At 36.5% G+C, this 17,007-nt stretch overlaps 1 protein-coding gene across 1 annotated transcript in view; it reads right to left on the bottom strand.

Moving 5' to 3' along the window:
• The window catches only part of slc6a2 (solute carrier family 6 member 2), a 32,611-nt gene extending 20,918 nt beyond the window's left edge, over positions 1–11,693 (bottom strand). The window contains exons 1-4 of the mRNA XM_024295502.2: positions 11,390–11,693; positions 10,558–11,036; positions 9,143–9,274; positions 7,530–7,767 (exon numbers count right to left, since the gene is read on the bottom strand). Of these exons, the coding sequence (XP_024151270.1) occupies positions 7,530–7,767; positions 9,143–9,274; positions 10,558–10,855 (668 nt within the window). The 5' untranslated portion in view covers positions 10,856–11,036; positions 11,390–11,693. The remainder of the gene's footprint in view (positions 1–7,529; positions 7,768–9,142; positions 9,275–10,557; positions 11,037–11,389) is intronic.
• Between the last annotated feature and the right edge of the window lie 5,314 nt (positions 11,694–17,007).

Genomic DNA, 17,007 nt, shown 5'->3' on the forward strand with positions numbered 1-17,007 from the left:
TGCTGAGTGCCAAGCAGAGAGGCACTGGGTCCCATTTTTAGTCTTTGGCATGACTCGGCCGGGATTTGAACCCTGGACCTTCCAATCTTAGGGTGGACACTCTTCCACAAGGCCACTGAGCTGAAAATTTTGTTTTTGGTGTTTTTGTCATGTTCTTGTAGGGTTTTTTTTTTCTCATGTTGGGGGATATTTAAAAGAGGGATTTAGCTTTAAAACTTCATCTCTGATTATTTCTTTATTGAAATTCAACACATTCTCACTCCCAAGTTGTCACATATTGACATTTGGCTAAATACTCCTCCAAGTCACATTTTGACATTTTGGGGGTCCTCAACTCATCGTTTTTCAACATACTGGCTGTTCCCATTAAATCACGAGTTCACAACCTCCGGGCAGCAAACCAGAACCAGTCCAGTACCACGATGTGTACCACACCTGTATCCAAACACGAAACCGGTAACCTAACCCGACACTGGACCAGATGCAGTACCGGACCCGAACCAGTAGCAGACGTTATACCAGACAGGGTACTGGGAGCGAACCAGTACCGGGTTAAGGTTACCGGTACTGGTATCAAAAAAATGACATATATCCTTAAACTAAAGTGATGTCAATACGATGAGCAGTGGAAGAAGTGGAAGCAATTTTTGAACGACGCCACCAACTCCTATAAAACCAAGTGAAACATTTGCAATAGTAAATAAATAAATTTAGTAAACTCCAGACCAACATTGACCCGTATTGTATACTTCTATGTAATTTTTTCCCCCTTTATTTATATATATGTATGTATATATATGTATACTTTCTTATTCAATTGTTTTTCTTGTCAGTGTGATATTTTTTGTTGTTGTAAGATCTAAAAATTAATAAAAATAAAGTGATATATAAAAAAAAGGTTTCTGGTACTGGACACATTCTGAGGAACAGTACGCGTCTGGTACCGTGTCCCAAGAGTTGCGGACCCTTCATTCAGCACGTCAAAAGATTACACGTTGGGGACACCCAAGACGTCAAAAAGTGACGCGGAAGGGTCTTAATTCAAACATCAATATGCGGCGACTTGTGGATGAGAATGTGTTGCTGAAATCATGATGGATCAGTTGCGGATGAAAATCTGGGTTTGAAAGAGCTCGGGTTTGTGATGCAGCGACTGTGATGGGCAGGCCAAAGTCTCCCATCTCTTCTCCAATTCTAAATTCTCTACTTGAAGACAGATTCATGAAAGTCTTCATTTTCCTCGTCTGAGACGTCATCTGGCTGAAAACTGTATGACTGCATAGCCAAGAAGTTGCTTGCTGTTTTTACGCTACGCTAATGTTAACTTGAGGATTTGTAAAAGTTTGTATGATAGCCAGAGAGAGTGTAAACAAAGGTATACTGGAATATCAAGGTAAGGTTAGTTCCAAACCAACAGCTCCAACAATATGGACAACGTAACCAAGAACCTTAAAGTAACAGTCGTCGCAGAAACGGATTTTTAATTTTTTAATGAGCTCCTGCTGTGCTCTAGAAAAGGTTTAGCTAAAACGGCATAATCATATTTAAAAGACCACCGGGAACGATTTTGCATTAGACTAAAATATAGTTGAGTGCGATTTTACCACATCTTTGTTGACAAAACAGTGGCGTTTACTCACATTGAACTTCAATAGTTTTATCAGCAAAACACCGAATGCTTTACTTATGGGCTTTTCCCTGCTAAAATGAACATTGTACAAATACAGCATCACACTTGTGTTTCTTTCCAACAAAAATTATGGTTAAAGGTTCTCAAACTAGAGTTGAAAACCTTTTTTTCTGTCTAAGAAAAAACATGAACATGCTGAGATGTATAAATAGACATGTTCATGTTGGATAAGCAAATGTATGCTTCAGATGATTTTTCTTTTTGTTTATTTTAAAAAAAGATAGGGGGGAAATCTTATTTTTATATGTTTGCCATGGTTGGAAGTTTCTGATGTTGTGTTTTCTTTTGGTTCTGTTTATATAGGCTTATCCGCACATGTTTTTGTTTCCTGTGTTTGTAAAGTTCTGGAGCTTCCACTGCACTGTCCTTGACAATGCCAAAGTAAATGTAGCAATCTGAAGATTACAAACTAAAAACAAGCCATTTTCTCACATCTGTGAAAAAAAAATACTTGAATTTGACTCAAAATATATAAAAAACATATGTTAACAATTTTCTTGCCATTTGACCTCAAAACATTAAACTTGATTGTGTAATGCAAACTTTCTGAAGAGCCTCACTCATCATGTAACAGCACCATGAGCTTAAAAATGAATAAATCAAGAAACATTCCACTTCTAGGTTTGAGAAATGAGGAAGTAAGAAAGGAGGAATGAGGCTGATAACAGAGCCTCATCATCAACAAATGTTTCCAACCTGTTGTTTTCTTATCTCTCTTCACCACAGAAAAAAAGCATTCCTTACTTTCAACAGATGTCTTTAAACTTTCACAAACACATGTAGTTAATCTTATCTACAGTAAATAGAAACAAATGTGCACATGTTTTAAATTCTTTTTAACTTCTTTTTGCTATTTATCCACCTTCAATGTGTTTATTTTGCTGTAAAATCAGCAAATCCATCTCTTTCCCTTTTGAAAAACATGACAGGTTCATGTGAAAAGTACAGAGTCAAGTTTATGATTCACTGCAGGCACCCAGGATGAATGGTGTCTCTTCCTTCTATATCTAAATATTGTTGCTGGCTGCTGAAACTTCATTCTTTTCCATTCATTTTATTTTTATGTTTGCACTACAGAGATGATCTGCCATTATAACTTCAGTTTGCCATGGATAAACTGGGATAAAGTTCATGTTAATGATTTTTTTCCCAATTATGTCAAGAGAAAATACCAGTGTTTGTGTTTTTTTTTTCCCTCAAGGTTACTCCAAATGTTCACTTAAAAATCCATATGCACTCAATCTAGAATAGAACTTGTCGCTTTCCGCCGAAGCTCCATGTATACCTGTCTCATGTCGCATGTCTGTTCTGAGAAAACATCTGCTGCCATTTTTTTTTTTTTTTTTATCGTTTCCTAGCAGACAACATTTTGGAAACCACCTGGTACTGCTTTGAACTTGTTCAAGTGGAGGTGAAAATTGTGTCCATGGATTTGACGACTGGAATGCTTTAAGGGTTTTCCATTTAATTTATAGATTTGATTGGGTGAAATCATCCCCAAACGTTCTCCAATCCTGTATAAGACACACTTTTAAGTTGTTTTGATTCATATGGTCCATAACGGTTTTTGAACTAACAGTTTCACAGCTGTTACTGTCAAACTTTAAAGATGTTTTTTCAGGTGGATCTTTCAAAGGACGGCTCTGAGCTTTTGTGCTAAAACTCTACATCCCATCTCTTTCCAACACAAGCCATGTGCAAATCATATTAACAGATTCTCAAGGGCAACATTTAGCTAATATTACCAGATGGGTGTAGAGAAGGGAGGATATAGTTCCAATTTTTTTATTTTGATTTTTGCAACAATATTAATTCCGGTGTTTGTTCAGCTGATAAAAGCTTAGAAGTGAAAATAATAAATCTAGAAAAAAGTTAAGTTTTGAACATTTTTCTTTTTTGATCATGTGTAAAAAATTCTTTAAATCAACAACATACAAAAAAAAGCAGAACTTTGATTTGGATATTCATCTCAATAATACAGATAAAAATATGTCTCTGAAGTCCAAATATCACTTGAAAGTCCCACTCCAACTTTTTTTTCTATTTATTAAGTCATGTGTTTAAATTATGATTATGTGGTTTTTAGCAAAAATCCAAACGCCTAATGTTGTTTTTAGGACATTTTTTGCAGCTCAGCAGGAGCTTATTAGAAAATTACCTCTGGGTTGTGAGTGAGACTGCCATGGAAGTTAATAGTCCAGCATTCATTTGTTTACATTCTCTCCCGCTAGCTTATAGCACCTCAGAAACCCAAGCTAACATTAGCATAGTAAAAAAAAACAAGCAAGAACAGAGCTATCAAACCGCACAGTTTCGAGCCAGATAACAGCTCAGATGAAGAAAATGAAGATATTAATCACAAACCAGAGCTTTTTCAAACGTAAGTTTTCATCTGCTCCTGATCCAACACGATTTGAATAAAGAAATACTCAGTTTTACTCTTGAATTCTTTCCTTCATCACAAGAAAAATGCTACAACAAATGTTAAAAACACCAAAGCACAAATCTCATTGGAGCAGGTCTTAAAAAGAAGAATAGAAAACACAAAATTGTTGGCGTTCTGTAAAGATGCTTGTCATGTTATGTTTACTCTAATTACAGAGGCAAAAATAAAGTATCAAAAAAAGTACAAACTTTACATTTAGAAGAGATCTTTAAACCTGAAATATTAACATTTACTATAACTTTGAGTAAAAATTATGGATGTTCTTATATGTCTGTTTTATAGTTCCCTGATGTTAAACAATAATGAAAGATGACGTACGCTCCCATGGGGACCCTTGATGTGGAAGCGTGAAATCAGCTTCAAGACAAATAACACCAGACTCTTAGATGTTGCGTGTGAATTAAAAATTATGGGACACGAGTTTATTATTATTTAGATAACCGTCTATATTTAGTAAACATCAGTATCCTCTTTGTGTTGTCACATTTATTCAAAGATTTTATTTCTCATGGTGAATTGAATTAAGTTGGCATGATGATGATGATAAATGGGGAGCTGGATTTTGGAAAATGTATGGAATTTGCAAAGGGATGTGTTCCGACAGAGGCACCTTTGGGAATTAAGGATCTCCAAATCTCTTCAGCACCCATACTTATATTTTTCTAATAATAAGTGTAAAGCTACATATACATGCAGCTTGAAACCTCAATGTTAATCGTGAGCAAGTATCAGAAAGGCCGAAGTGATCTGCAGGCCTGTAGTTGGTGTTCTATTGGAAAGTCCCAAGACCCTCTAGCATCTGATAGCTTTGATGATGCACTTCCTGTCAATGGAAGCTGCAACTTCAATCTGAGCCCCTTTGACTGTGTTACTCTAAGCACATTTAGTCTTATCACTCACTGTTTCCGGTACGTGGTCTGGATGGGCACACTGTTGCATGCAGTCTAGACTTAACATGGTAACAACAGGTGAAATGAGCCATACAAACATGATTAAGAAGGATGTAAATATAAAACAGCCGAGGACTCTCAACTCTCTTCAAATTTATTTGATTAACCAAACACGATTTGATGCTTAACATGTAAGTTATCCAACAAATTAAAGGGCAAACATTTGTTTTTAACTTTTTTTTAAGTAATACTGGTCTAGCTTTGCTTGGGTGCTAAGAATTGATGATCAATTTCACAAAAAACAGCAAAAATTGGGTTTTTGGATGAGTAAAAAAAGCAAAAATCTTTGCTTCATGTTAAAGAAACTTGGTAAAGAGCCAAAGCTCCACTGAGAAATTCACCCGTTGAATTATGAGGTTTGTGTCTTCAGCACTATAGTGAGCAGAGGGTCAAACTGTTCTTCATGTAGATGGCCTTTAAATCATTTTAAGACATGTGCTGTATTTCTGACATACACAGAAATTCAAACATAGATCTATTTTTTTTTATATTTGTCTATCTCCAAAAATGAAAGACATAATAGCTGTATAGGGTTACTATCAAACTGACCTACGCCTCATGACCTTTTGACTCATTCCAGCTCACAACAGCGTCATTAACTGACTTAGAGCTTGCTTTAATAACTAAACCAAAATGTCAACTGTGAAGTGACCTCTCTTGCCCTGGGGTTGTGAGGGGCTGTAAGCTAGCGAGAGAAAGTGTAAAGAGAGGGAGGATGGAAAATGGGGGCGGGCTTAATCATAGATGAATTTTTATGAACTACTGCCTTTCTGCAGAGACTATGTTCTAGAAAATGACACAAAAAGTTGATGTTGTTTTTATTTTGCCTAAAAACTGCACAATGATAATTAAAAGACCACTGGGAACTATTTTATAATAGATCAAAAGATGATTGGAGAGGGACTTTAAAAATATATTTTAGATCACATATGTAAAAGTCAAGGGCCGGGGGCCGGATCCGGCCCTCCAGATCATTTTATTTTAATATCATGAATGGCCCAATGTTATCTTGCGCTTATTTCTAACTTGTAAATTTAGGCAAAATATATTTTTACGGAGAGTAAATTTTGAAAGTTATTTCAGTTTTAAGTTGATTTATTCTGGAATTATATTCCTGCCGTTTTTTTTTATTCATAGTTATGTTAAAAAGTTTGGTTTTAAATTTTTTAAAAATGTATTTTTTGTGTGTTCAATAAATGTTTTTCCTGTTCGTCCCGCGACCTAAGGTGTGTTTTGGGTTTTGCCCCCCTGTGCGATTGAGTTTGCCACCGCTGATTTAGATGCTCAGCTTATTAAGGGGGTCCAGGTCAGCTGTAAAGAGAATCTGAATGAGAGTTCCAATTTCTGAGCGTGTTGTTTCTTCTTAGTTTTGCTGGACATGACACCCTTGCTACAAACTGAGCTTGAAAGACTATCCGTACGTTGAAGAATGCTAGAGGTGAAGCAACTGATGTGTTGACTCAGTTGGCCTCCCTCTAGCCGTGCCTTGGCACTGCTCCTGTTCTCAAAGCTAGCTGAAAGTGGGAGGATTTATTGTCCCCTACAGTTCAAACCCCATGGAAAATCTGCCTAAAAGTGCCCTATTGTTGTGCGTGTGTGTTTTTCAGCCTTCTAGGTCAAAAAGAAAGATGTTTTCATTGATGGGTTAAAGTTGTGGGAATATAACCAAAGATACGGCTTAAATAAAACATACAAATCCATGACACTTGATTATGCTGCTTAGCAGAATGAGTGTGGGCTTTCACAGCCTCAGTTGTTGGCCTGAATGTATTCTGTGCGTCATGCTTAGCATGTGTCCCGTGTATTGTCCAAATCATTTCACAGACTTCCTCTGGGTTGCACAGTCAGTCTTCACAGAAGCTGATGAAGAATTGGCTGTCTTTGAAGTATAAACAGATGGGGCTCTTTTTATGCACTTCAAAGAACTCATTTGAACTTTTTGTGTACACACCTTTTGTAGTCCAAACACTTTTAGCTGGACAAATTTAGAAGGTTTGACTCACCAGTTGCCTTCTTCACATTTAGAGCAGATACACTAAAAGGGGTTTATGAACCCTTTACACTATCAAGACAGCGTAGTAAAAACAAGTGGATCAAACACACACTCAATCAGGTCATTTTTTTAACATTTAAAGATAAAGATCTAAAACTCTTCTTAAGAAGGTAGCAGTTTTGTTTTTACACAACTAAGGTTTTGAAATTACAGCACTTCTATGACTTAAATATTTGAAAAAGGCCATCTAAGACCTGTCAGTTGTAACACTGAACAATTTTTAAGAAAACATATTTAAGTATAAACAGAAAAATAAGATATTAGGATTATTTAAAATATTGGAATAGCATTTGTTCTGCTAAAAACCATGATCTAGTTATGGATGATTATCCTTCATATCAATTCAAAAGTGATAATATTAGTGGACAATGTGTTTCGGATATCACTTACTCGTAGTACTCTGCCGCTGGGGTGAATTTGTACTTGGCATAAGATGTGTTATCGCCAATGACGGTGCCGTTGATGTTATTCGGATTGGTGCAGTTCTCACTGTTCCACTTGTTGTCACATTTGAGCCACGGCAGCTCAGCGGTCATGGAGGAGTACAGGTAGTAGAGTGACCAGGCTATGATCACGTTGTAGTAGAAGCCAACATAAAGGGCTATGACGATCACAGTGTAGCCCACACCTGAGAAACACAAGGGTCATTGTGAAAATCAGCAAACAATTCTCAATTTTTCCACTTTGTACACTGCAAACAAATTAATCATAAGACAGTAAAAAGACCTATATATCTATAAATGTTCTGTCTTGCAAAAAAAAATTCGTATTAAGAAAGTTTTTCAATTTTAACAGATGCTTTTGCCGCTCATGTTAATTTATTTTCTGCAGCTCTCCAAAATCCTGCATAAATTGTATTATAATGTTGCAGTAATATTGCAAGGATGAGTTTCTACCCCTTAAAAGATCCTATTTTTTAAGCGTTGTTTTATGTGAATATTAGGTTCTAGAGTTTTACAAAGTAGACAAAAAGGGATCACAAGATATTTCTACATGATTTTTTTATGTCAAACCACACCTTCAAAATGAATCATTTCTAAATCCTAATGTTTTTATCTCTATAGCATCCAACTGATGCAGGTAGATAAAAGGATACTCAAGTAGAGAAAGAATTTGTTCATCCACAGTGTGTTTGTATTAATGAAACACAAATTACACACATGTATGTATTGATTTACTCCTTAACCAATCTCAAGTTTTTTATTTCTTTTTGGTGTTTTGGTAAAGGGTTTATCTCTGACTGTTACTTGGATAACTCTTGATAAATTGTTTACACCCATATCCATAAGGCATTCATGCTTTGCATCCATCATTGTGACCTCTTTGTGGGGCGTAAGCACAGGGATGTGTTTTTCTATCTCCACTGGAATGTGATGTCCTTACATGAAACAGAGAAGCTCATAAACCCTTCACTCTCTCGTTCTGCACTGGACAAAAACAAACCCGCCTTAGCGCTAACGCCAACAAAAGCAAAGGCTGGTGCAGCAAGAACTTCACTGATGGTTTTTGAAAATTTGTCTCATTAGATCTTGTTCTTAGCTAAGCATGAGCCTGCAGGTGTGAGATATGAAACTTCATTTATTCAAGGTTTATGTAATAAAAAAAAAAAAAAATATTGCTATCACAAAGTTTCTTTTTAACATACAATTCATTGGAGGTTCTTTTTGCACATTCATCTAAATTGGCTTCATTTTTGCCAATTCAAAATCAGCAAAAAAAAATCCACAAAAGTCGGAGGTTGGAAAGATTTACACAAAAAAGTCAGACGAAAAGTCCCCGCGGCAGGTTTTAGTTACAAGTGGCTCCTGTGAACCTTTAAGGTGAAAGGAAAAGAACAAAGGGATGAAATTAAAGGTCATCACACTTGTGAGGCCAACAAAAAGCATGACGGATCAGTAAGTGGCATAGTTTAAGAGGTTAGAAGGTGGCGAAAGTCAACAACCATTCAAGTTCATGCGTGTGCAGTGAAGCACATGTGTGTGTGTGTGTGTGCTAAAGATTACCTTTAAAGACAGGACATATTTTCCAAACTGTTGCCGCCCCTTCTCTGTTGTACTGGCCCAAGGCGAGTTCCATATAGAACAATGGCATCCCCGCAATTACCAAGAAAAGAATATAGGGGATCAAAAAGGCACCTGGAAGGACAGAAATAATGGCATTTAAATTGTTTACCAATCATTTCCTCCTACATCCCCTTTTTTTTTTTTTTTTTTTTTGGATCTGCACTTATTAACACAAGATGTGCTAGACAAAACAAAACACCCCTATACGACAAAACGGGAAACAGAAGTGACAGGGGGTTTGGCATTCACTGAAAAGAAAAAATAACAAACTATAGTGTCTTGGCCAGGAGGCTCCAAGCTATTTTTTCACGCTGTGAGTCAGAACAACATCCACCAACAAGGAAATGACCTGTTGGAATTGAATTGCTCTGACACTGTCCATCACAAATGACATATTTTGCACAGTAATGAATAGATTTTGCTGGGGGCCAGTTTGATTGACAAGTTGTTCACATGGTGATTTTTTTTTTTTTGGTCCTGTAAATTGAAAGATGGAAAAATAAGGAATAGAGCACATTTTCCTGCAAGAAATGTGATGCTATCAATGTTTGCATGTCTGTTCCCTTACACAAACTCATGTGTTTTTGTTTATGAGCAGCAAATTATTTTAACTAGGAATGAGACTGATCAAATCAGCCCAAATATGAGCTAAAACATAAACCAGAACAGCCACAAAAATAACTATGCGGCATCATTTTTGACATCATGATTTGTATTAATTTCCAAGCATAATTATAGAGCAGCAGCACTGAGCGCTCTTTCTTTTAATCAGACAAAGATGCTTCAGTGAGATTCTTTAACATTCATGTAAAAACTGTTTTTAATAATTATGAATTGTTTGAAAACTCTTTTTCTATTGGGCCTCATAAAAATGGATACATCTAAAAAAAACTTTTTGTAAGGAATATATATTGAGAAATAGATGCTTATTTTTGTTTTTTTCTTTCAATAGACTTCTAGAAGGTAAAATTTCTTGTTCTATGAAGTGCATTTTACTAAAATATGTTTGCTTACATGGCCAACTCCTCTTGATTATTTCAGATTTAGATTAAATTTTATGTTAAAAAATGTCCTTCAAAATAAAATTTGCTGCACTCATAATTGTTTTTGATTAAAATATTAAAGTAAACATACAACATATAAAAAACTGATTTACATCTGCATGTGGATATTATAAAATGATAATTTATAATAAATTTGAACCAAATAAAAGCTTTTAAAGGCTCTTACTGACATGCCACAGGTGTTTTCTCCCAAATGAATAAAATATTTAATACAAGACTATTTTCATTTCACTTTAGGACTTTAAAAAGCACAGAAAGTTAGATGATTAGTTACCAAAAAAGACTGCTTACCTCCTCCATTTTTGTAGCACAAGTAAGGAAATCTCCAAACGTTGGCCAGATCCACCGCGAAGCCAATGACTGACAACAGAAAGTCTATTTTCTTGCCCCAAGTTTCTCTGTCGATGTCGGAGGAGGTTCCGCGCGGAGCCGCGCACCGAGCAGGGGTGGGGATGATGGTGGAACTGGTGTACTGGACACCATTCTGGTCCTTCACCAGTATCAGTTCTACTTCTTTCTTCTCCACATTGCACTGCTTCAGCGGGGCGACCGACGAGAGCTTGTGTTCTGGCAGAACCTGGATGTTCATCTTGTCGGGGGATGCGTACAAAGCCCACGCGGGCGCGCTGCTCTCACGGCCCCCTGCGGGTTCTTGCGCAGCAGATGGTTGAAGTCTTGGCGCTGGGTCGAGGATCGCTATCCCGCTGGCAAAAACCTGACAAAAGAGCTTTCTCCGGTGTAACAAGAGGTGACACCTCCGCGCACATCAGCTGGAGAGAAAGGAGGAGAAGCAGAGTTTGGACAGGTTTAACGCGTGCGTAAAGTTCAAGCACTTTAGAATTTACAGGTTTGGACTGCGAAAGGGGAGTTGACCACTCAGCAGAACAACTTTCAATATGTTTTCAATAAAACCAAACATATTTTTTTGCAGTAATAATAAGTCTCAAGTGAGAGCAACTTCCTTTCTACGTCACCACACGCGCGCAGAGCATTGCGCGCGGAATAATCAAACAATCTGGAAAGAGAAAACATCAATCACGAGGGTTTACGGAAAGATAAATGGATGTTTGTAAAAGTTATTAAGCGGCCTGAAGCAACGTTCAGCTGGGAGACAGAAGCGTACTTGGTAAAATTAAGGACACCTCTCCATGACCCGATGCTGCAGCTGTCCGAACGCATCTGACGAAAGACTGCCCATTCTGAAACAACTTTGAGACTCGCCTTCTCAAGCAGAGACGATTAAAAAAATGCCAGCTTTTAAATCCGTTTCCGATCTCTCTCTCTCTCTTCCACGTGATATTTTAAACTTGAACACTGTCTCTCCAGTTTGACTTCAGCTTGGCGATCTCTTTTGGAGGAGCAGAGTTTCTCTAACCAGGGCCGGATTAAGACTTTTCTGTACCCTGGGCACTGTTTTTATTTTTTTTATTTTTTTTTTTTTTTGGAGGCACCCATTTTTTTTTATTTTTTTTTTGGAGGCCCCCAAATTTAAAACAGATTCTGGACTCCAACATTTCTTAAACGTTTATAATATTGTTTCAAAACTAAGTTAATTTAAAAGACAAAAAAAATAAAAATAAATAAAAACAAACACTTTTAATGTTTTAATTGTAATAAACATAATGAGAGCAGCAGAAAATTTATATGTGAATTGTTAACTTTTACATTCTACAAGAACATTAAAAGAAAAAATGTTAATGTTTATGTCTAAATTAAATATATTTTTTTAAACTTAGTATTAATAACTCATTTATTAAACTTATTCATACATTCATTTATTTGGCTTCTACATATTTTATGGCTTCTATGGTTTATCTTTTTATATTTTACCCTTTTTATCTATTAATATATACGGTGCCACCTCAAAGTATTCCACAACCATAGCGTTTCTTTCCATTGGTATGGTAAATGTTTATTCTGCTGTCAAAGTGGTTTATTCTTAGAATGCCATAATCTCATTATTTACATGTGACCTACAAATATATTTTTTGAAAACTGGATTTGACTCTAGCATCATTTTATATTTAATCATAAAAGAGAATATGGGTGACGGTGCACAAATTCTTGTTGATTTAAAAAATTCATGTTTGACTTTCTTGCATTTTTTATTCAAGTAAATTAGCTGCAGCAGGAGCATCTTAATTGACACAGAGAATATTTTATTTTGAAGGGAACGTAGGTGTTCTGCTGTCCAAAGTAAAACAAGTTACATTTATAATATATATATATATATATATATGACACAGCTATATTCCATTTTTTTAATAGAAAGCTAAATTTAAAAGATGAAGAACAAAGTGACTTAATGGTCATTTAAATGGCTTAATGGTCACAAGAACATAATCTGTATATTTTCAATGGAAAAATTGGACTTTGTGGCTCTCTCTAGGTTTTGTTCAGTAAGGAACAGAACCAAATGGCTCTTTTAGAATAAAAGGTTGCCGACCTCTGGTCTGGACAATGAGCGCCAGCCTCGAGAGAAGGTGGAGGAGAAAATTCCTCAACCTCCACAAAAAGTTCTGCAGTGAAACTGCCATCCCTTTGCTCGGTACCCCTCTCCATATTGAAGTTGTCAATCACAGATCCAAGCCACGCCTCCCCCGCCAGCCCACCTTTTTTTATTTATTGTTTTTGCATCTTTCAAATCTAATCTGAGTGGAGTCAGCTTCCAACTGACCTATTGTGTTACCCTTTAGTCATATCTTTGTTTTGACTTTTTTCATATGTTTTTATTTTATATGCTTCCCACAAATTATATATAACTGTAGTCAATCTTTTGATACAACCGTTGGCTGTAAGGAGAACCGGACTGAGGAAGTGACTGTCGTCAACCATGAAAAAATGGCTTACTTCTGGTTCCAACCAAATGAAGCCAATTCATTCTCCACCTTTTTGCAATACAGACACCGCCACGTTGGAGCCAGACGCCGTTTTGAAGCAGTGACTGGTCCGAGTCGATCTGAATCAAAGTTTCTATGGCAACTACTCTCGTTTGTTGGCTTGTTGGAAGTTCACATCCCTTCCATTGAAAGCGGCTCCAGAGAATCTGTCAATCAAGCATTCTGAATGTCAGCATAGGGCCAGCGGAAACCACATACTTTTATTAAGGGATCTCATTTCAATTTTTAACATGAATGAAATGGTATAAAGAAAGCATATTATGGAAGAAAATAGGATTAGTGTTTATAAAAAGGGTAGCAGAGCAAGAATTATTACCTGTGCTGTCAAGGAAACACAACAGAAACACATTATAAACAACAAACAACAGAACAAAACACCATCTAATAAACCCTTTAAACAAGAAAGACACTTCCATGATGCACCTTATTCGCTGCTTACTTGTAGTGGGTGGGGTTTTGTTTTACTATAGATTATTGTGCTGGTCTTACAATGCGCTAAAATATACGTCAGTATTTCCCTGTGTTCCAATCTGGTTTTAACCAAAGCTGAAACTCTGTTCATACTTATTGATTAGTTAACATCCTGTCTGAAGACACAACTTCCTGCGACTTCACATTGCTTGGTGAAAGCAGTATAAGTGGTCATGGTCCATGGCCTTTACGCATATTCTGCTCCAATCCAGGCTTGCCCAAAAACTTCAGGACCAAACCTCCATCTCTAAATCCAAACAATGATTTAAAACCCCCTTCACTTCACAGCATTATAAAATTAGATTAAAAGTTATTCTTTTGTCAAATTTTCTTTGGAAAAAAAGGGAAAAATGTCTCATCCATTTGAGTTTAGACAGAACCCCATATTTTGAAGGGATGGAACATCATACCTCAAATTTACCTAAAAACCAAACTTTTTTCTAGAGTTTCAGTTTGGACTTATCTGCTTCTTCTCTGCACTAAACAGATTGAATTACAGTTTTCTAAGAAGCCGTAAAAGCTTTGTGTTCCATGTGTAATTCAATTCCACAGCAGCTTTTGCCAGGGGCAATGATTTCTATTAGATATGGTTGATCAGTTCATCCCATTAAAGTCAATGAATGTTCTCTTTGCTCTCCACTGCTTGTTTTATAAAGCCCTAATAGGGCTGCTTTTGGGTGTTTTGTTTTTTTGAGATTGAATAACTGCAGTGAGGGTTAAGCAAATGAATGGATAACAAGAAAGGATAATATGGTATTACTGTTGTTTTCCCTTGAATTTGTCTTATCCTTCCATATTGTTGGAGAAATTTCTGTTTTGGCAGCCAAAGCAAAACGATGTTTTTAGCTGATATTTTACTTTAGAAACAATACAAAGTCAATATTTTGGATTTTATTTGAACTATTTTTCTTTTTTATTAAGCTTCCTTTCAACAAGTGAGTTTATGACTTTTAACACTTTAAAGCATATTCCAGGTGATGCACTGAAAATCTACACATTGTAAATTGGTGCAGAATCTGGCCCATAGAGAAGCTCCGCTTAAGGCAGCATGATATCACCCTTATTCTTTTACCGTGATCTCTCCAGATTCCTCCATCTGAGCGTCTTGAGGCCTTGTGTTTGGCTCCAAAAGTTTGACATCTCCTTCTCTGACCTTTACTGTGAGAATTTAATGAAAGATGACACAACCTCTCAGCAGCTACATTATGATTTAACCCGAGCCTTTTCTGGGGTCACGGCACAGATTCTGTTACCTTCGGTCTTTTTGTCTGTTTGTACAAATCTGTACAATAGAGGATTTTAGTTCTGGAGTGTTCTCATTGTAACTTCATTAAAGGAAGAGGAACATTTGGAAGGACGTTTGACTCGCTTTCTATGGGGTGATGCAGCTGGCCTAGTTTTAGATCTGGTGGAGTTTTTGAAGACTGGCTCCTTTTACCAACTGAGTCTAAAAACTGTAAAACTAGATCTCTTAAAAGAAACTATAATAGATTTAGTAACTATTTAACTTTTAAATTTGTCTGCAAATGATGTCTTCCCAGTACTTTGTGTTCCAAAAACTACCTTCAAGTGGAACATTTGGTGCCTACTTCTCACTTTTTGGTGGACAAAAGTTCCCGCTGTAATTCATAGTACATCGGGTTCACCACACTTTACCAACCAGCTGTAAAAAGAATAGATGTTAGTGTTTTTTTTTTCTTTTAGGTTTTTCTTCATCAAACTATCAAATAAAAATTAAGAAAAGTCTGTAAATACAACAACGTCGGTTTCATTCCCAAATGAGTAAGCATTTTTCCGCTTCAAATACTACAATTCGTATGCTAATTTAGCACAAATGCAAAAGTTCAATTAATCTTAGTTTTTAATCAGTTTCCCCCCATATTTCCACCCAGTCTTTGATGCTTCAATCGTTCGTCGATTCAATCATTATTTTGCCATTTCCCAAGATTTAGTGTGGTAATCAGGTCATAGTATTAGCATCGAGCGGAGTTTGTTTTGTGGTACACCTCATTAAATCACTCTGGTTTTAATCTCCTGAGACCTTAGGATCATTAAGCTCCTCTTTCTGGCCGTTCTACCATCTGCAGAGATGTGAGTGTCTCAACAGTGGTGGATCTGTTTCCCTGCATGCTGACAGCATCTATAGAAAAAGAATGTCAGGGGATGTCAGTTGTGTGGTGACGGAGACATTTTTCTCAGCTGTACACAGTTCCTGAGGGAAATGTGGGTATAAGTTACAGGGAAATACTATGAGCTCATTTGCAACAGAAAAACCATATGAAAGGCGTAGAAAAGCAGCCAATATGAAGTCATGCCTTGATGTAATGACTTGTTGGAACACAAATCAGAGAATTTTAATCTCATCTGATTTACTTCTGATTGCTCCTTTTTTTCCCCCAAAAACAGCAAGAAGTGCATTGAAAATAAGCGTGAGTATGAAGAACTATTTAGGTAGCATAAAAAAAGATCAGCAAGACAATCCCTGAGTCTTGGATTACATGAAAAAAAGCATGATTTCATTTCATTTATTGATTTATAAAGCACCTTCTATCACCAGTCAAAGGGGCCCAAAGTGCTGTACACAAGGAAAACAAACAGAGCAGTGTGCAATAGTAAAAATAAAAAGGATAAAAATTACAAAGCCAAGTCAAACAATTTTAAAACAGAGATTAAAACCAACATAAAACAGGACAAAAAGGCTAGGCTGATGCTAACAGGCTGTAATTGAGGAGCAATTCTTTTTTAAAACTCTGCAAGAGCATTATGTCTTTAATAGCTGGTGGATTCCAGAGTTTAGGAGAAAACACAGCAAAAGCACGGTCCCCCCGTGACACATAAATGTTTATGTACACCAAAATTCTATTATGTTTTTCTTCTATATGTGGTAGACGGCTGCTTCATGCAAGCTGTTCAGTCTGTGCGGTCTGGAAGTAGAAGACTAACATACAATATGCACACTGAAAACCCTCTAAAACCGCATCAGCTTGGATGTGTGGTCTGCAGAGCTGACCAATGATACATGCACTGAACATTTTAGTCAAAAAAAAAAATCATGATAAAGTCCGTCTTTAGATCCCACCATAGATACAGTCTTCACTATAGAACCTGATTCAAGTTTGCAACCTTTAGGCAGACAATCACATTTTTGATACAGGAGGAAAAAAAGAGTATTTCTTTTGTCCAACAAAAGTCCAACTCCAACTCTATTTTTTTCAATTGTAAAAAGTTCCGGTTCCGGGTAATGATCCATAATAGCCTGAATCTATTAATATTTGATATTAAGTCCTGAACTGGATATTGATCATTCATGTAGAGAAAATGGTGTGGTCGAGCCGGGGTGGAATTATATAAGTTCGCTTCCCTCCACTCC

This window comes from Oryzias melastigma, linkage group LG3 (assembly GCF_002922805.2).
Source record: "Oryzias melastigma strain HK-1 linkage group LG3, ASM292280v2, whole genome shotgun sequence".
Classification (NCBI taxonomy): Eukaryota; Metazoa; Chordata; class Actinopteri; order Beloniformes; family Adrianichthyidae; genus Oryzias; species Oryzias melastigma.